The sequence below is a fragment of the Mytilus galloprovincialis genome, chromosome 1, assembly GCF_965363235.1.
Source record: "Mytilus galloprovincialis chromosome 1, xbMytGall1.hap1.1, whole genome shotgun sequence".
In the NCBI taxonomy this organism is placed as follows: Eukaryota; Metazoa; Mollusca; class Bivalvia; order Mytilida; family Mytilidae; genus Mytilus; species Mytilus galloprovincialis.
In genome coordinates this window covers 22,753,249-22,774,333 of record NC_134838.1, presented here as the reverse complement: position 1 = coordinate 22,774,333, position 21,085 = coordinate 22,753,249, and the positions used below count along the sequence as shown (strand labels likewise).

Sequence of the window (21,085 nt, the reverse complement as noted above, 5' to 3'; positions counted from 1 at the left end):
CTCTTTCACACATTCCCCATTTTCATTCTCAATTTTATTTAGTTTATTATATTGATAGAGTTATCGTTCTTTCTACGACACCCATTCATACAGTCATGCTGCTTCCAAAAAAACACGATGGTTTAGATAAACCTACACACAAGGAACAACTGACGATTACTTATTCTCCCAACATCGGTTTTCGAGGATACGTTGAACATGTATGCATGTGTACAGAAGTGTAGGTTGGACATTACTATACATATATATATATATACTAATGAAATGATCAATTGATACTGATAATATAAAAAAGATGAAGTATGATTGCCAATGAGACAATTCTTCAGCAGCTGTTCACAAGAGACTACATGACACAGAAATTAACACTTACAGGTCACCGTACAGCCTTCAACAATGAGCAAAGATCATACCGCATAGTCAACTAAACAATACCCCGAAGTGACGAACGTAAAATAATTCAAATAAGGTCCCTTTAAATTAAACAGTCGCATAGTTTCTATGCTTTATTGGTGAGAGTTAACTGAAACCAAGACTTGCTAAGCCTTGCCTGTAATATCTGAAATGGCGGAGACAGGATGGCCGTCACACATTCGAGAAAACACTAGTACTATCGTAGGAGGGCATACACATGTTGTTTTTTTCTCTCGCTGCGACAAAAGTAGTAGAATAGATGCTATTCATATGGTGGCGACGGCGTAAACTATTTGAATAAAGCTATATTTTTAAAAGATAGAAAACATTTACTCTACATCTTGTATGTACAGGTACTGTATGTTCTTAAATGTCCGCCTGTCATATGTCCATTTTCCTTGACCTGTTTAAAAATTTTATTTTTATCGTTTTAATTTCTCATTCATCATACAGTTTGGATAACTATAGTTGGTATAATGTGTTATAGTAGTCTCAGGTATATGGAATATTTGAAAGGTCTTCGTGTCCGTCTGACAGATACGTTCAACTGACCTTGACCACATTTGTATGGATCAGACATCAAGGATAAGTTTGATTTCCTGGTCAAGTCTATAAGCAGGCAGTAGCTCAACAATATTTGGTGTCCGAAATGGTTGAGTGCCAGGATTCATTCTGAGGATTTATTTGACCTTGATATATTATTTTCATTTTTCATTGGTTAGTGTTAAGTTTAGCTGTCGGGTCTGTTTCTTAGTTACTATGAGCATATGAAGTATAAGTTGTGGTTAAAGTTGCTTAAAGACTTTCAATATAAATTCAACCTCGTTCAGTAAAATAGGCGAGACATTTCAGCATGTGCACTCTAGGTATAATTTAAAGATTGAGAATAAGTAAGGCGAAACGAACGGAATGACGGACAGAGCAGAAAACATTATGCACCTCTTCTATCGTGGGCGGTGTAAAATATTGTTTTCATCATAAGTCGAAGTTTCAATTTTTTTAAATTACGTATTAGTTAACGGTGAATCAAACTATTAAGATTTTTTGAACATTAATCAAGTGTAATAGCAACATTCTTTAGATAAGCGTGTATGCAGTGATTCAACATAAACCAGTAATCATGTAGGTATCAATTTAATATCTTTGTTGTGATATTTTTCTTATGAAAATTGTAAGTTTTATGATAACCAAAACAAAACAAAACTTTAAGACAAAAGAGATGATGTCAACCTCCCAATTGTGAACTTTCCATTTCTATATAACAACATTCCAGCAGCACCAGCAGTTTACACGATTTCCAAGGGCTTGTATTTCCTATTATGATTTCCTTAATAAAGGGTTGTTGCTTACAAGGAAGCTTTTCAAGTGAACTTGAATCCCTTCGTAAATTTACGGATGCCATCACGAGTTGGTTTATTACCATGTAATATCTGTTTCAAATGTGATAGCGGGTATGTTCCTAATGGCATAACTATCATTCCGTCCCCTTTTCTTGAATGCGACCTATCAAACTAGACTTATTTCCTGGTTTGTACTAATTAACACGAGCAACACATCGGGTACCACATGTGAAGCAGGATCCGCTTACCCTTTTGGAACAACTGAGATCACTCTTGGTTTTTGAAGGGTTCGTGTTGCTCATTCCTTAGTTTTCTGTGTTGTGGTTTGTGTACTGTTGTTTGTTTGTCTTTTCTTTTTTTATCCATGGTGTCAGTTTATTTTCGACTTATGATAAGATAGATAAGACTTTTTTTATTTCCAATAGTGGACCCATTATAGGCATAATCAGTACATTGATTTGTTATCACACAATTATTATGAGTTTGAATGTTCCTGTAGTATCTTTCGCCACTCTTTTTCATCATTTTCTAATTTAAAAATCTGCCGAAATTGGAGGAAAATATATGATTTACTTGAATATAAATATAATTACAGTTTGTTCATTGGTTATGTAATCATTTTAGTAAAAGCATGTAATAATTACGTTAACATTCTCAATACTGTACGCAAACAAGTCATTTAATTAAAATCTTATCACAAGCAATAGGCACACCTCAATATATTCCGAAAATAGATCTCCTTAATAAAAATCACTTTTCCAGAATCTAAACAAGACCTTGATAACTGCCAAAACCAACACAAAATTGGCAGATATTGCCTGAGGATGTTACTTCAACTAGCTGAGAATATTCTTCCTAAATATGGAAAAGTCAACAATTATATGCAATTTATACAAGCATTGACCGAGAACTACTCGTTTTTAGAGATGACTAACTTGATTATTGTTAAACGTTTTGCGTTTTGTCATAGCCTAATAAATGTACACGAAAATGAATGTTATCATTTGGTTTTGCATTTTGGACTAATTTTCTAAACAGGGATAATCATTGAGACTATAACCATGCATTGTAAACACCCCTTTCACTTCTAAATATTAGTGTGGTAATTTAATTAGGCAGATATTCGACGTGGAGGTAAAGACAGCAGTCAATTAAGATTCTATAGAATACGTTTATTAATTGAATGATCGCTGTTTGCTTTACGTCCAGTGAAAAATATTTCATGCAGGCAGGCAATGATTTTCTATTTGCTTTACGTCCTGTGACAAATATTTCAAGCAGACAGGCAATGATTTAATTTCAAGATTAAAGTCCTGCAATAGGGGGCCAAACGGGATGATGGACGGGAAATTAGGAATGCTACTGGGAACTAATACTGGTATATTGGACAGGGACAGAAATTTAACCTTGCAACAGACAATCTATTGATCCCTCCTATTGATCCCTCAAACAGTTGTTGCTAGGGCAATTGTCGTTCCGAGAGTGATGCAATATCTCGTCTAGCGTAGGTTATTAAACTGAACAAAGTCCTAATTCCGAGCAGATGTGCGAATTGATACATCCCGCCCAACCAAACATATGCCCCACATTGAAAAGAAATTTACTGCCACTGGAATAAGACAAATGGATGACCAAATGTCTATACTCCCAGTCAAACCTTGGGGTCTAAAGCAGTTTGAAATACCTCCATTTCCTGTATTTGTAATTTGTGTAAAAAAAAAAACACTATCTCAGCACTCACCCCTACTTTGAACCCCAGTCTCCTTTTTTGCATTCGTCCCAGTACAGAACATGTTCTATTATGAATGCGTAGATACTCATGAAAGAAACGCCCCTAAACTGTTCAATCAGAAATGAACATTATAGAAGGGCAAATCACTTAAAATCGCATCATCCTATTGATAATATTGTTAAACAATATATTCATTCTTCTGACAGATATTTGTAATATATCAGATGTTTTAAGTGTCTATTCTGTTTCTCATTGTTTTTCTTGTAGATTACGTAAATATAAGTGTTTTCCAATGTAAACATTAGATATCAGGATAATATTCCAGACAGTCAGTAACCGATGCACTACAAATGGCATAGAGGTATATTAAGCTAGCTTATAGAGTTAACTCTTTAAATTGTCATTCACTGAACTTAACATGCCAAATTACAATTATCTATAAATGTTTTGCGTTGTGGTATGACACAAAGATTATGCTTACTCATCATAACATTGGCAAATTGATGAAAAGTCAGTAACTTAGGAATTCCATTCAGAGATCTATAGTATTTTGACCAAAATATGGTTGTACTACTGGTCCCCTGAAATTGTTATAACTGTTGAATGTAAATTAGGACAAAAAAATACCCAGAGCCAAACAGCGTTTATTCGTATTGCAAATGAACACATCCACTCGTATTCAAAGTCTGGTATTATCATGAAAGTACACGAAATATTTGCCACTGGACGTGCTTATCATTACATAAAAATTAAAAGCTACTTTAAACACAGCATAATTATTTAGGCTGAGAAAATGAGTGCTTGTTCTAAATTTTTATTGTTCAATTCTTTTGGAAAGTTTTAAGTTTTCTAAAAGCAACTAAAAGTATAAGCTTCCCTTTTGTACTCACATTTATTAAGCTCATGTTCAATGATATGATATGTTGTGTCCTCAATCATAGTCCGGATCATCACAAATAACAAAATGCAATAGATGTATGTGAACAAGATAAGAATTGATTCAGTAGAGATTCTATCTCAATTTTTCGATCTTAATGTCTGGTGCTTATAGTAAAGACAGTTTATACTCTTACAAAACCCAACTCTGTGCTTTGCTTAAAAACAATTGGCTGCTACTCTGCTACTCTACCAATCAAGTTTCCTAAACAAATACTTAAACCAATCAGGTCTCCTATACAGATACTTGAACAAATCAAGTCTCCTATACATATACTCACACCGTTCAGGTCTCCTATACAGCTACTTAAACAAATCAAGTTCTATACATATACTTAAACCAATCAAGTCTTCTAAACAGATACTTAAACCAATCATGTATCCTATACAGATACTTACACCGTTCAGGTCTCCTATACAGATACTTAAACCTATCAAGTCTCCTATATAGATATTTAAACCAATCAAATCTCCTTTCCAGATACTTAAACCAATCAAGTCTCCTAAACAGATACTTAAACCAATCAACTCCTATACAGATACTTACACCGTTCAGGTCTTCTATATAGATACCTAAACAAATCAAGTCTCCTATACAGATTCTTAAACCAATCAAGTCTCCTATACACATACTCACACCGTTCAGGTGTCCTATACAGATACTTAAACCAATCAAATCTCCTATACAGATACTTAAACCAATCAACTCCTTTACAGATACTTAAACCTATCAAGTCTCCTATACAGATTCTAAACCCCATCAGCTCATATACAAAAACTTAAACCAATCAAGTCTCCTATACAGATATTTAAACCAATCAGGTCGCCTGTACAGATACTTAAACCAATCAAGTCTCCTATACAGATTCTTAAACCAATCAAGTCTCCTATACAGATACTCACACCGTTCAGGTCTCCTATATAGATACTAAAACCAATCAGGTCTCCTATACAGATACTCACACTGTTCAGGTCTCCTATACAGATACTTAAACCAATCAAGTCTCCTATACAGATACTTAAACAAATCAACTCCTATACAGATACTTACACCAATCAAGTCTCCTATACAGATACTTAAACCAATCAGGTCTCAAACAAATACTTAAACCAATTAGGTCTCCTATACAGATACTTAAACAAATCAAGTTTCATATACAGATACTTAAAACTAATCAGGTCTCCTATACAGAAACTTAAACCAATCAAGTCTTCTATATATATACTAAAACCAATCAGGTCTCCTATATAGATAATAAAACCAATCAGGTCTCCTATATAGATACTCACACCGTTCAGGTCTCCTATATAAATACTTAAACCAATCAAGTCTCCTAAACAGATAATTAAACCAATCAAGTCTCCTATACAGATACTTAAACCAATCAACTCCTATACAGACACTCACACCGTTCAGGTCTTCTATATAGATACTTAAACCAATCAGGTCTCCTATACAGATACTTAAACATATCAGGTCTCCTATACAGATACTTAAACCAATCAACTCCTATACAGATACTTAAACCAATCAGGTCTTCTATACAGATACTTAAACCAATCAGGTCTCCTATACAGATACTTAAAGCAATCAACTACTATACAGATACTAAAACTAATCAGGTCTCCTATAAGGTACTTAAACCAATCAAGTCTCCTTTATAGATACTAAAACCAATCAAGTCTCCTTGTACAAATTCATAAGGACAAAGTAATGGTCAAAGTTTGATGAATTTAAGATCAGAGATACAATCTCCGGTATTGACTGGCGAGCTTGAATTATGTAATTCAGGTCCAGTAAAAATTAAATGCTAGTATGAAACTACAGAGATCCAAAAGGTGTAATGGATATATTTGTTGAAATAACATTATGTATTTTGTGTATTACTTTTTTAGTTGTTTTAAAGGTTTCACCAATCTATTAACATTCTGCTGTGTACACAAAAGCTGTCCTGTTTGGACCCATCATAGTTGCTTAAATCGTTATTCAATAAATACTCCTTTTCCCTCAAATAACCAAGAGTGAATGCACTGAAATGCCCTTTTTATTCATTCTTTCTTTGAATCAAATTAATTTTAAAATATTAGATAGGTTAATAAGAAACTGACATATCAACGAACTACACCTTGATAAATAAACAGAAAAAACAGGAAGGTTAAAGACAGATGGACAGGTATATTCTGTTTTCCCTACTAACGAAAGTGAAGCATCATGTTAAATATATTATTTAGGATGAATATTATGTTGATTCAACCATTAAATTGAGACTAAGGTCAATCGATATAAGCCAGACTAAATTGTCTGATCTTTTATCAGCTTTACACAAACTATGACTTCTGAAATGATAAGCTATACACAATAAGGAATGCAGTCACCTTCACTCTTGGAGGAGGATATGCATGTGCTGTAACTGGCAACACTAACCTCTTAGGTTCAGGTAATGGCCTTGAACTTTTGCCTTTAAGTACACGATTTGGTATTCAAACAAATTTGTGAAATGACAAAGCACACACCACACTATAAAAAAAAGAATCAAACCCAAGGACCTTTAAGTTTGTTAAAAATCCAGAAAAACACCATGTCACAATTTGATCCTTATCCCTGACTGACCTTAATGATATGCTGATTGACCTGACAAAGGGGATGATTTTATTATTATTTATTATTTTCCTATGAGAAGGGTGCATTTTAATATTATATATTTATCTAAAAGGTGGTCATTGTTTTGTTTGTCTTTAAAGAGACAAGGGTGGCTATATGTCTGCTATGCATATATATCATATTCATATAGGTTTTCATTTGCTTTAAATGTCACTTTCATGATTCTTGTGTGCAAATTTGATGACTAACATATGTATGCTGTTTAAAAATAATGCAGAACCACACCCAAATTAAATATAAATGGTATCTCATCAAAAGTCATGCAACAATTTTAGGTTATAATTTTTGTTTTCCAACCTTGTACTTCATGCAGTCCACTGCCACAATAAAATAAATATAAAAACTTGTATTATGGATATTTATTATTTTATCATGCTTGGATGAAAATAAATCAATATACAACAGCATACAATACAATAAAATTTGTAGCGTACCTCACTAATAATAGATAAATAATACTTCCAGCGAAAACACTGTACACAAAATAAAATAATCGCTAATAAAACAGTGGATAAATTTGTGATCAGTGGTATTTCATTTTAACTCAAATATTATGGACATTGTACTTCCATTAGTTGACAGCAGCATTCCCCTGTTTTCCCTCCCGTGTCTAAATGTCTTGAAGGAACTAGGACAGTTATGACCCTTTGATATTTAAAAAAAAAAGTTATCTCACTTTGAAAATTCCATAAATACAAATTATGTCCCTTTATTTAGGTCCAGTGTTATCTTCTTCCATACATTTGTTTATGAAGAATAATGATATTATATGTATGGCACATACAAGAAAGATTGAATACAGATAAAATATGTAAGATACATGTATATAATATAGACGTTTTTAAATAAAATGCATATGCAACAGATTAAAGTCTTCGGAAAAAATACATAAAGGAAAGAAAGGTGATTTGGTGAAAAAATTAAAATAAATATTCACCCCCATTAACTTCCCTCCATTTCAGCAATGGCAAGTGTCGTGTCGTGTCGTCTGCATAAAAAGCTTTTCCTCGTGGTTGTAAGCATTTGCCAAGTTAATATATGACATTAATCATTGAATTATATCATTATAATGAAAGGCATCTAAAAGTCTCTTGGGAGATTCAATTTGAAATTGTTGTAGATCTCTTATGCTTCTATAATGGTATTGCAATTATCTGGTGAATTTGTGAAACATGTCTGTTAATGAAAAATAAATCTTCTTAACATTGATTTTTTTAATGATGTTACATTTACCATTAGTTTGGTTCTCCAGAAAGTCTGAGGCTTTTATCAAACAAGAAAAAAAATGCTTGTAGGATGAACTAATTACACAGACAGAGAGAGATGAATGTATCTAAACATCTTCTATAATTATTCCAATAAATAGATAAAAGAATAAGAAAAATGACTTAAACATATGTATAATGACATTGGCAAGTTTCACTTTCATTTAAAATATGTATGTGTCAGAAATAACATTTCCTCCCTGCAATCAATATGATATTTTATACAGAGAAATATTTCGTATACATTATATGTATAAATAGATATAAACCTAATTTTTTTTAAAATCAAATAAAAAAATCATCAATTCTTTCATTTGAGAAAAAAGCATGATGTAATTTGAAAGTTTATTTTTTTCTTAAAAATATACAATGGACCAACTACTTGAATTTGCATGGTGCAAGTAAATGGGTAAATAAATGCAAAGTATTATTTGTAAAATGTAACTGCTGCAGAAGAAATGAAAAACTAAAAATACATCTACGAAACACCTAGCAAAAGGCAAAATTTTATTTCTTTACTCAGTCATATACTCATAGGCACTAAAATAACATCAAATTCATTCGTCCATCACATCAATTGAATGCAATATTTACAAATATATGTCAACATAAATGACAAAAATAACAGAACAAAATTCAGCATTTTTAAGGAAGATTTCATCTATTTCTTCCGTAATTACATCTTATCAAGTAAAATGTCATAAAATTCAAGAACTATTATTATGGAATTTTTTAAGGTAAATTATATAGGTTTATATTTAGTTCAAAATGAAGTGCTCATAAAAGAAAGTCCTAATTTTGTGCATTGTATCTAACATGGACAGAAATCTTTTTTCTTTTCCGATATTGAATATCATACGATCCCTGATAAAAAAAAAAAGTCTTGAGTATTGTTATTGTATCGGATATAGAAAAATTGTCATGATTTTTTTTATTCTGAAGACGTGAAATATTCTATACATACAAATCATGAAGAAACATAAAACCTGTCTAGAGAAACCACTTTTCTCCATCTAGGAAGACCATACAATGGAAAAAATCTTTTATAACACATATATAAGAACACTTGTATACATTCAGCATGAGATATGAATTGAAATAACACTATGAGGAGAAAAATGTGGTTTCTTTTGACAGTGTCCTCTTTATACAGGTAAAGTTTGTTGTACCACAAAACATTAGATGATACCTATAGTGGTGTAATAGTACAATACATAAAACAACCATAACAGCACTAATCTGAATACATAAATGCTTTACTAATAAATAATATGAAGATGGAAAAAAGCAACAAATGTAACTCTTTTATTTATATTTTTTTCTTAAAATGAAAATAACCATAGATATAAAATGTTTGAAATATCATTAATTTGGAAAAATAGAGGATTTCATTTTTAAATATATACATGTGAATACAAAGCTATATTATTCAAATACCAGTATACACTTTTGATGGGGGGGGGAATTATCCGTCAGTTATGAAATATAGCATCTTTGGATTTTGTTTGAATTTATGAGATGAGATAATTTTGTGGCTAAAAATGCTATGTGAAACTTAAAACATAGATTATGGGCAGTGTTTTCAGTTAAAAACATGAAATAGAAAACAAAATGAAACAATTTACCCTATGATGCTAATTTTGCTGGATTTTTGAATTGGAATAATATGTCCACTTCAGTTGGACCCAACATTTAACAGCTATTATTTAGCCAACATATTTTCATTCATTTAGGTCACATTACATATACTGTTTGAATGGCCTGCTAGTGCTATACAGATATTGATATGCACAGACATTTAGAAAATTTACATTTTGTTTCCAAGGCCGTAGCGCATCTCCAGTTAAAGTGAGTCAAATTTTTTTTATTAGCTAGCCTAGTAAGTAACAAATGAAAATGACACTTATAAAGTTTTGTCGTCGTTTCAAAAGTGAGGCATTTGCCTCATTTGCCTCCATTACGCTACGGCCCTGGTTTCATAGCTGTGACATCATCAAATACCTGGAGCATTCACTTTACAGTAAATATACCACTTAAGAGAGGGAGAGATAGTGAGAAAAAAATCCAAAATGGATATACATGTATAAACAGAATCTTAAAGCAATATTTAACACAAAAATTACATAAAAATCCTGAACACTGTCACACAGAAAACTAGGCACTAAGATCCTAATTTGAATATATAAAAGAATAGATTAATTGACATTTTTTGTAAAGTAAATCAATGAACTGACAGACAATTTGGTTTACCTTCTAATGCCATCAATTCATTCAACATGTTCAAAATTAAATCACAACATTTTGCATAAAAAATAACAAATCTTGTTTAATCTTCTTGTCTTGCATTGCTTTCTTTGGTCAGAATCAACATCTTTAAGACAACCATGTGTAAACATTCCTGTCACTTCATACAATTTTACCAATTAACAGTTCAGAAAGTCTTCCATCAATCATTTACTTTCACATCTATGCATCTATATAGTGTACAGATAACAGGTGAAATGTGACAAGCCCAAGACAGTGTCCGTCTCCAACTCAGTGAGATCCTTGGAGAACGTCACAGTTTTTTCTACATGTATACATGTATATTTATATATGTTTTTGGAAATATTGCAGTATGTTAGCACGTAAGTCCTCATCAAATTTATTTAAGCTATAGTTCTAAAAAAGACTTTTACATTACGGTGGCACGTATGGAGCAGGCTTGTTATTGTAAGCAGCTTGCATGTGAGGTCTGGGTTGTTTGTTTCCTCCAGAACTATGTATTGGAGGTGGAGGTTGAATCATAGGAGAACTCATGTCAGTCATATCATGTTCTTCATATTCCTCATTTTTATGATCGGACGATCTGGAACTTTCACTTGATGCACGAGTATATTCCGGTGGTGGCATAGGTGGTTTTTCGTCATCCATTATAAGAGGTTTGTTAGCATCATTTGGTTTCTCATCGTATTCATCAGGGAATATAATCGGTGCTCCTTTGTTTACGAATGTATTTTTATCTTCCAATGACATCTTTCCCTTCCTTCTCTTACGGTACAAACAGCAGGCAATAAACAAAGCGATCAGTAGGATGATGATAATGACAACGGCAGGAACAACAGTGGTAATCAACATATCATCATCACTTTCTTGTTCCTCTTTCCTTGGAGTTAATGTTGTAGGTTTTGGCGTAGGCTTGGGAGTTTTACCATCTGGAATGGGATCAATTGGTAGATCAATTTCACCGTGGACAGGGAAATCTGGATTATTCAAACATTCTCCTTTTGGCTGTGCAGTAGCCTTGTTAACAGAAAAGTCTTTCAACATACGCCTGGCCCTATCTGTTAATTGACCATCTTCCTTGACAAGTCTGCCAACTACAGTTTTAATGCCATCAATAGGACAATGGTCTGTTGGGAGAGTATTATTTGTCCAGCCGAACTTTACAGATCCACGTTCAAATTTGAGTATGCTAATGTTATCTGTGCTATCATCCCGATATATTCTCTTAATTTGATTAACCAGAATCATCCTTTTGGCCACAGTAAATTTATCAAAATCTTCATCTAAGACTAATCCCAACTCATGTGAAGGATTTTCAAGATTTTTAATGTTTGACTTTATAACTGTCACCATGAAATTGGCAAAAGCAGGAGAGAAGAGTCCTTTTCTATTTTGTGCAGTAATTCTATAACTTTTCATTCCCATGTCATTTGCAAGGGGTGCTCCAGTAATATACCACTTGTTATTTTTTCTTTGTAAACCAATCCATGAATTTGGACTAAGGACTTGCATTCCATCAATGAATAAATCCAATCGTAATTGACCGGTTGACCCTTCCAGACAATCGTAAAATAAATCATCGGGAACTGCAATCACTCTAGATTCTCCTGCGGTAAATACAAGATCGCTTATTTTGCCCTTTCTAATAGGAGCTGCTAGACTACCATCATCACATTTGGGTGTGTTATCAATCATGGAAGATTCGGTAGTAGTTTTAGTAGGTGGGGCTGCTGTCATCACATGTGTTTTAGTTGGTAAGATCTCTGTTTTGGTTGGGACTGGTTTTGGTGTACCTTTTGGTGTTGTTGGAGGCATGATTGGAGTAGATTTGGTGACAACTTTGGTCATCATTTCTGTTGGTTCTGGAGTTGCTGGTGGCACTACAACAGACTTTGTAGCTTGGATATCTAATGATGGTGAGACCATAATAGGAATACTTCTAGTCATTGGTTCCTCTACATCCGTTGGTTTGATTGGATCAGTGACAGTTACTACTTCTGAAACCGTTGGTGGACCTCTAGTCACGGCTGGGGTAGCAGTTGCTCTTATTGCTCTCCTCCTCCTATGAGGAGCTTCCTGAAACAGAGTATTAGTTACTTGCCAACCACTTATCTGGTAACCAACTGCATGAGCCAAGCTACCATTGAGAGCCGTCTTTTCAACATGATGAAGAACTGGCATGTGATCTTTCTCTACCTGTCCACAACCAACCAACCATGATACTTGTACACCAGTATGTTTAGGTTCTTTAATATTACCAGATCCAGCCACTAAAGTTGAGCTGTCAATCATTGGTTTATCTCCCTTTGGAAGCAGTTTCATCATATCATTGGCTAGACCGAGGTAGGATGCGGCAGAATTGACCAAGTCTAATCTATTTAAAGCTGGTAAAGATTCTAAATCAGCATCAACAACAATTGTGACGGCTGTTTCTGGAACTTCTCGTCTACATCTGACGACCTGTGGTTTCCCGTTCTGTGAGTTTGATGGTGTATATCTAAGGACTGGGGATTCTCCTGTTACAGTTACAGAGAAAACATCTTTGGCTACAGAATTCTGAAATCCTTTGACTACAACTTCGAGGTAATGTTGTCCAAGATCTCCTGGACTTGGAATGCCTTTCAATTGGTGATTTTTACTATCAAAATGTAACCATACTGGTAATCCATCTTTGCCAACTTCCATAATCTGTGAAATAGAAGAAAAAAAATTAGGTCAGTACAACTCGATTCTCACTCCTGATACTAACATTAATACTAACATGACTAATGTGTTTTGAATTCTTTTTCCTAACTTTTATAAGTACATATGAACTTGTACTTAGGGTGACATTGTAAACAAGTTTCTCTTACATGTCTGATACTAAATGGTTTTTATAACTAAATAAGTCATCAGCCTTGTATAACTTGTGACATGCTTAAAGTTATATAATTTTGTTATGGTTGGTGGTTAATAGAACTCTTGACAGTTTTTTTTTCTACTTATGCAGCATTGAAGTTTATACAAAACATATGTTTTATAATATTTATTCAGACAACAACACCCTGGCCCTGGTCAAAAATTAGCACTGCTGCATCATTATTTATTTGTACATTGTCTGCTTTCCTTCAGTAATGTCATTTTAAAAAGAAAAATAGACTGGAGTAGTGAAAAAAAAAGCCACAAACTAAAGGAAATTCTTTACTTTACTATTTGCACTTGAATGAAAAAATGCCTGCAGAGATGAGAATGCAATAATGACTTATTCTCCAGACTAGGATGAAAGAAATCCTATGCTATATCTATGATTGCTAATTTGAAAAGTGTGATGCAATGCTAAAAATTCGGTGAAATGCTGTTTCTCAGCAGCAAGTGGAGCTCAAATCACTTCATCAACATCAAGTTCAGTCAGAGCATATGTTGTAGGCTAGACAAGATAACATCCCCTTAATAGGTCAAACCAACAAATACTAATTTTAACATTAATAACTAAAAAACATGATATTATTGTGTTGATTCTTTATCTTACATGTCTGACAACAATGAAGAACTGTATTAGACTTTCATAACATTCAGAACATTAGTCTTTTCCACTTCTTTTAATCCTAATTGGGATCAGATTCTGAGTTCTAGGAAAAGGGCCATAATAGTGCAAAATGGTAAATAATTCTGATTTGGATAAATTTGTCATAAAACAGTTGTACAATTTAGAAGTTCATGTTTGAGCTGATATCCGAAATTATATAACAGTACTTTTAAACATGTGGTTATAGCAAACAAATGATTAAATAAAAAGATTTACTCATTTTAAAATGATTGTCTAAAAGGCTATATTATCACAGGTAACAGGACTGTCCTCAGGTCCCTTAGAGTTATCTCTCTTTGTTTGGAAATTGATTCATTTTTTTATTTCTAAAAATGTTTCAGAAAGAATCTTTTGGCAACTTTTTCTGGGTGTATAAGCATTTATGTGTGCATGTTCAAAGCTTTTTCAATGGTAAAATAATGGGACACATTGTTTTCCATTTTTATTCTACAAACAACATTATCAGTTAAATCAAGCCTAATGTTTGATTTTTTTATACACTTTTCTAATGTTGTCACAGAGTTTGAGAGCACTTGCAGTCATAGACATAAAATATAACTCTAGGAATAATTTGGTCAATGAATTTACAGACTGGTTTGAAACTTTAATTTAATAGCGTTATTATGTAATGTTAAAAGTTTCTGCGATGTTTTTTAGTACACATGGTACATGTGCACACCTTAATAAGAAACTAGATAGGAGAATGTGATAGACTGAGAACGGTGACATCTGCATAGTCCCACTTAGTATTACAGAGAAGATCAGATTAATATTTATGTGATATAAGCTATAATTTAATAGTTAAATCTGCTTTAAATTTGTCAGTCTTCCTAACATCACATTTACAGGGGTACTGGAAATGTTATCAACTACGTGTAATTATGACAAAAAAAGTATATATCAGCTTTATACTCAGTATGATGATTTAAATAGTCCATTGCTATCCTCATTTTGAAGTCTTTATTATATATTTAAAGATAAGATATTTATTTCCAAATATATAATCTAGTATTAAATTTACCAGTACTTAGACAAAAAACAGATTGAAGATTTTACCCTTCAGTGCACTTTTCTCATTCCTAAGTAACAATTTGAAAGAAATATTTAACCCTATAATTATAACTCCTGACTGGAAATGCTAAATGTAGAAATTATTGAGCAAAAACAGAAACTGACATTTTTTAACATATACTGCACCTGGTAAACCAAAAACAATAATAGCAAAATTGTATTAGATCTATAAAATAACCATCAACGTCAAGAAATGCTTGGGAATTGACAGCTTTAAGATAAAGCAAATTCCTGTAAGTTTAGTTGTAGACAAGAAAACTTGGTTAATAGGTCCCTGGAGGAGCTCCTATGCATTGGAGTAATTTTCACAGATGACAAAAACATCAAAATTGTGTCTGGAAGATAATCTAAAATCCAACACAAGAGGGACAAACTGTCATATTGGTTAACCAGATTATTTTTATCACCAACTGATACAATTGACATTTAAGAAATGTTGGAAAATAAAAATAAAACAGACATTCTTGTTTTTTAATGAACGTGATCAATATTGGTTACTGCATTAGGCTGAACAAGTCAGATTATTGTTTATCTGATAGAGTTTCTTGTCACGACTTAAAACAAGGATTTGAATAAAAGATGATATTTACTGCTTTGTTAATATTATCTTTTTTCGTTCTCCCAATGATTTAAACGTATTGGACTTTCTAATAACATTTGGACATGTTTCAGTTTGGGACACATGCACTCCATTGTTGAAGCAGACATACATGTAAATCATTAGAAATTAACAATGTTAAATATGTGACTACAGCTTTCTGTTTTATTTCTGAAAGTCCCTGACACTTGCAATAAACAATCCTAATCATCCCTATATCTGCATACTGTTACCAATGACCCATACAATTATTTGTCAGAGCTAAGGGGAGGTAATAAATTTAGAAAATCTATTATATCTGCCAGAAATACAATATGTAAACCAGATGTTGGAAGACTATTATATTGCTCAATAACTTGATAATAACTGCTCATCTTTTCTCTTTGATGGTTTATATTGGACCATATTATTTTGATTTTTCTTTACACATATTTTTATTTCTTTCATTATGATTATTGTAGTGTTATCATGGAAAGGCGTTTTATTAGAGAAATGTGTTACCATGTGTGGGTTGAAGGACAACAAATTGCGTTTTATGGACAGAATGTTACATTTTTTTAACCTCTTAAAAATGATAAATGTTATGATCATGAAATTGATATAAAAATACCAATTGAGTTGATTCAGAAATAGATCTTTATTATCTACTTTATGAGATGATTATGAAGCATCAGTTGTTGAATATCCAATTTTGTTTGTTATTAAGTAATTCTATATGAGTGTAATTAGCTAAAATGGTCCTTAGAGAAAAGGTTGAACTCAGAGCAAAACTCTTTCTTATTGATTGAATAAAAATGGGATTAAAATCAATCAACTTCTACAAATATATCAACTATATTAATAATTATTCCATTGGTAGTTTGTACCATTTATTTATTTATTGGCCATCATCAGTTTTAAATTTTATAAACTTGCTTGCATTTTTTTTTACTTGAGCAGATCCATTAAATGTAACTGATTGACCCAGAAGTTAAGCTTAATCTCTTGTGGGTTCCTTATATGAAGATCAAAGGTTTGAGAAGGAAGTGTGCTTGATTAGAGAGATGATACATTGCTTGTCATGCAACATCACAATTAACCCCTATGCTCATTTATTAACAATTGCAACCTAGCATGACATGGATTGACTTCCCTTTATTTCACCCAAGATTGATCCTCTTACCTAACTGGGGTGAAGGGCTGATTAGCCTGTCATTGTCCATGTTGTCACTCTTTAGGGACCTGACCTTGGCTTTAATTAACAGGAAGTTTTGTAATGTTGTAAATTATGTGTGATATTTTCACTTGAGGCCAGCATGGTAACAAATTTATTGGTCATTCATCATGCTTACAGATCAGATAGTGTCCAATTTGGCCCATGGCTAGCACTCAACACCTTTTTTAAATCATAATATGATGAAATTGTGTGTAACTATCAAATATTCAATTTTTCCAGCTGACATCATACAATGAAACACATTTGTCACATCTTTCATCCAACACATTAAATGTTAATGACTTTCCAAATATCAAATACAATATGTAACTTTTCAAATTCAAATTAAGATATGTATATTTGGGTCTGAATGGGTCCTTATTTTTCTAAACTTTCTAATTGGGAGTTAAAGAATGTTTTATGGAATAATGCCTGTTGCAGGTGAAGAACTTAACAGTAATTTTCGTTCTTTTGAAACTAGATGTAGGAAGATAACAGTACTATTTTAGTTCTCATATTATGATTTCTCTTCTTTTTTTTTTGATTGGTACATAAATTTAGAGTGTAATCAATTGCATTTCTTTTTTAAAAAACATTTACCGGTATATAATCTATCAGTCCTTGCTTTTTTTGGTTTGTTGGGAATGCCCATTTGCTTTCTATTTTCACATGTAACTATCTCATTGACAGCTGAATCACATCTCAGTGAATCTTTTTTCTAGTGCTCTCATTGTTGTGTTTGTGTTGTGTTGTGTTGTATTTTTATTTTTTTTAAATAATTGACTTTTTGTTCCTTGCACATTTTCCTATAAATTTCATGCTAAATAATTATATATACTAACCTTATAACTGATTATATCTCCTTTAAAGGCATCACTAGGTATGACATAATTAAACATTTTTCCAACTACAGCTGAAGTATCGGCTATTCCCCAATGTAAAGCTACTGGTTCTGTCTTTCCTGGCTTTTTAAAATCCAAAGAATTAACTAAACTTTCTACATCTAACTTAAAATCCTGTGCTACACATTGTGAAACCAGTAAAAATCCTAGGGATAAAAATGTTAAAGAATTCATTTTTATAGAATATGTCTGCTTCCTCTTGACAAATTTCTGTGTTTTAGTACAATCCAAATTAGAACTGCAGTTGTCGCATCTATCCAAATCCTTCATAACTCACTATTCAGCGTTGCTGCATAAAACGTCTCGAGAGGAATGTTTGCTTTCCAAACAAATAATTATCCACAGTCACAATACTGATAAACTGAGTCTCAGATCACCTGCAATAGAAAACGATAACTGCATTATAACACAATCTATATCATCATTATGATGGCCTAGACGAAAAATAATATGATTTCACCGTTTTTACAACCTACTTCTTCAGTCACTGTATAATAAGTGAGAAGGCTGTAATGGAATAATATACATGCTAATATGTCTAATGTAAAATACTCAAATAATTTTTTCTGCCCAAGGTTATAAAACATGCTATACCTTAGAATGGAAGTACACAATTTACATATCTGAGTAATTCATCTCTCGTTAAATAAATCAATTTTTGAATTCACATGACATGTGTAATTTCCAATCCCACAGTGCTGTGGTATTTTATTTACTTGTTCGCCAAATGTCCCAAGACAAAGGGAGTTAAAGCAGATAACACTTTCCAAAATACTACTAATCTAATCCTAATCTCATAATCCCATTACACATTGTTTGGATTACTCAACTTTCCTAAATCTCTCAATGACATAGGAGCCAGTGTAAAAGTATATGTTTTTTATCAATGAGAAAAAAGATATAAGTGATAAAAGCAATTAAAAGCAATTGTAATAGATCTTCACACCCCTGGCTAATCAGTTGGCTAATCATTTCGGGTCAGGACACATCAATGCTAAAGGTCTTGTTTTGTAATTATCACTTTGTTGAGAATCATTTCTGTGCCACCTACACTGATGCTTATGACAGTTCTACATTCCAGTGAACAGAAGTTTTCATTTGATGTCCACTCATGTCCATTAGGGTCATTTTACATTTCTGGTCAATGGAAAATGTAACTACTTTCCCATAGAAAATCCTCATCTATCATTTATGACACTGACTTTTAGACATGCTTACAATGTAATATAAATTCAAGACTTAGGATAAAACTGATGAAAAAAATTGAAATGCATCAAGCCTCTAACTCTACCATCTCCTTGTTTTAACAAAAGTCCTAGACTCTAACTCTACCATCTCCTTGTTTTAAATAAAGGCCCTACTTCTCTATAAACCTGACATTTCATTACATTGGTGACAAACATGGAGTGATTTACAATCTATTTTCTGCCATTAAGAGAGGTGTGATCCATTTCAGGGTAAATGTCAATGTAATTTTCATCACATGGATGACAATTTGTCAAAAACAATTTTCAGTTGTATGTTTCTTGATTATTTATTATTAATCATAATGGACCTGTTACTTTACAACACAATTTCCTATACATTGTATTGTCCTGCTTAAATATTAGCTAAGGTCTGTCGTTATATATACTAATACTTCATTAAATGTTAGTTTTGTCCATTTGAAACAGTATTTTAAAATGAAACAACAAACTTGATCAAGCTAATCCTACTTCAAATATTTGTGGTCAGGATGATTTTCTCAGAATAACAAGGTGTCACAAAAACTGCTACAAAAATGGTAATGTGTAATATGTTACCGTGGCAATCAATATCTTGAGAGAAAAATAACAAATTACATAAAATTCTGCATCATCAGGAATCTGCAGACATTCAACAGAGAGAAAAAACGTGCAGTTGTAAAGATCTGATTAATTTTACGCATTTTATTATATCACTGAACAAACATTTTCATAAGCTTTATTCGAAAACTTAAAAAATATATAGCAAACATGATACTGATAACCGAAATTTATATCATGTCAAAAGAGAAAACTAATCGAGAGTAAGAAATAGGATTTTATCACTGTTCTTGAATGCTATGTATCAAATAGTTTCACACTGTTAAACTAAGCAGTGAGGGTGTGGTTGCTATTTTTTCTTCTTCAATAACTCATTTTATTTGAAAATTATTATTTTCTTACATCATTGGGGATATATTATCTTAGAATCTACTGTAACCAAGTATAATAAAATTTTGCCTAGGCTGAAGTTTATGTGACAATGTCTTTTTTCATAAGTCTGTTTTGAGCCTGGTCTAATTTCACTTTAATTGGACTTGTTGAATATGATTTGTCAATTTATTTATAGTTCAACAGTATAGTTAAATCAGTGCAAAATTATAAATGAAAATTGTAATCTGCCAAATATTCAAGAGTGAAGACATTATTTTTTATTGCCAGTTTAATACAGCTGCTACACTCTTTATTCAATGTTAAGAATACTTAGATGCAGATGTGCACATGTTGCCCAATTTCAATTATATTTAACATAAAAAGCCCATTTGTTCTGATTTTCTAGTAAATTTTTGAAAGAATATACATTGATTTTTAATCACTTGAAAATTAATGTTGAAATATAATATCAATTTTCCTATACTTTTAATTATCATTTATAACAGTCATTTGTAATGTGATTTTTTTTGATAATTATTGATCTGCATTTTTTTATTCATTTAATTTGTACTTCAAAATTACCAAGTCCTTGAGTCATGATAAATAACATATAAATAAAATAACAACCAATTATTTCAACAAAATAAGTGGTAAATTACTCATACATAATGTTTTCAATTATTTATTCCAAATTATGAGATTCAAACCACAAATTTTAATATTTGCCTGTCACCACCTATCCTTTTGGTTCTGTTGAAATCAATATAAAAGTGCATGTGACCTCTGTTTATAAAATGGTGCACTTCCTACATTTCCTACCTTGTCAAGTTTTGATTACAATTTCTTCTTGGGGTTTGAAATAGGTGTATGCAGATCAGTACAACAGTCTATACATATACAGTTAATAGTTGACAACTACTCTATATTCACCAATCATTTCACTCAGGAAAGTAAAACTAGAACAGCTAATACTAATTATGCTAA

The 21,085-nt window shown here is 32.2% G+C and overlaps 1 protein-coding gene across 10 annotated transcripts in view; it reads right to left on the bottom strand.

Moving 5' to 3' along the window:
• Window positions 1–7,428: 7,428 nt before the first annotated feature.
• LOC143069457 (dystroglycan 1-like) overlaps window positions 7,429–21,085 on the bottom strand; it is a 68,537-nt gene continuing 54,880 nt past the window's right edge. For 8 of the 10 annotated variants that reach the window (XM_076244118.1, XM_076244151.1, XM_076244102.1 and 5 more), the window contains 2 exons: window positions 17,886–18,322; window positions 7,429–13,302 (listed from right to left, as the gene is read on the bottom strand). In XM_076244118.1, the coding sequence (XP_076100233.1) occupies window positions 11,029–13,302; window positions 17,886–18,215 (2,604 nt within the window). In that variant the 5' untranslated portion in view covers window positions 18,216–18,322 and the 3' untranslated portion in view covers window positions 7,429–11,028. Of the gene's footprint in view, window positions 13,303–17,885; window positions 18,323–18,539; window positions 18,632–20,920; window positions 21,012–21,085 lie in introns of those variants that run through there. The other 2 variants (XM_076244126.1, XM_076244133.1) reach the window with 2 other exon arrangements.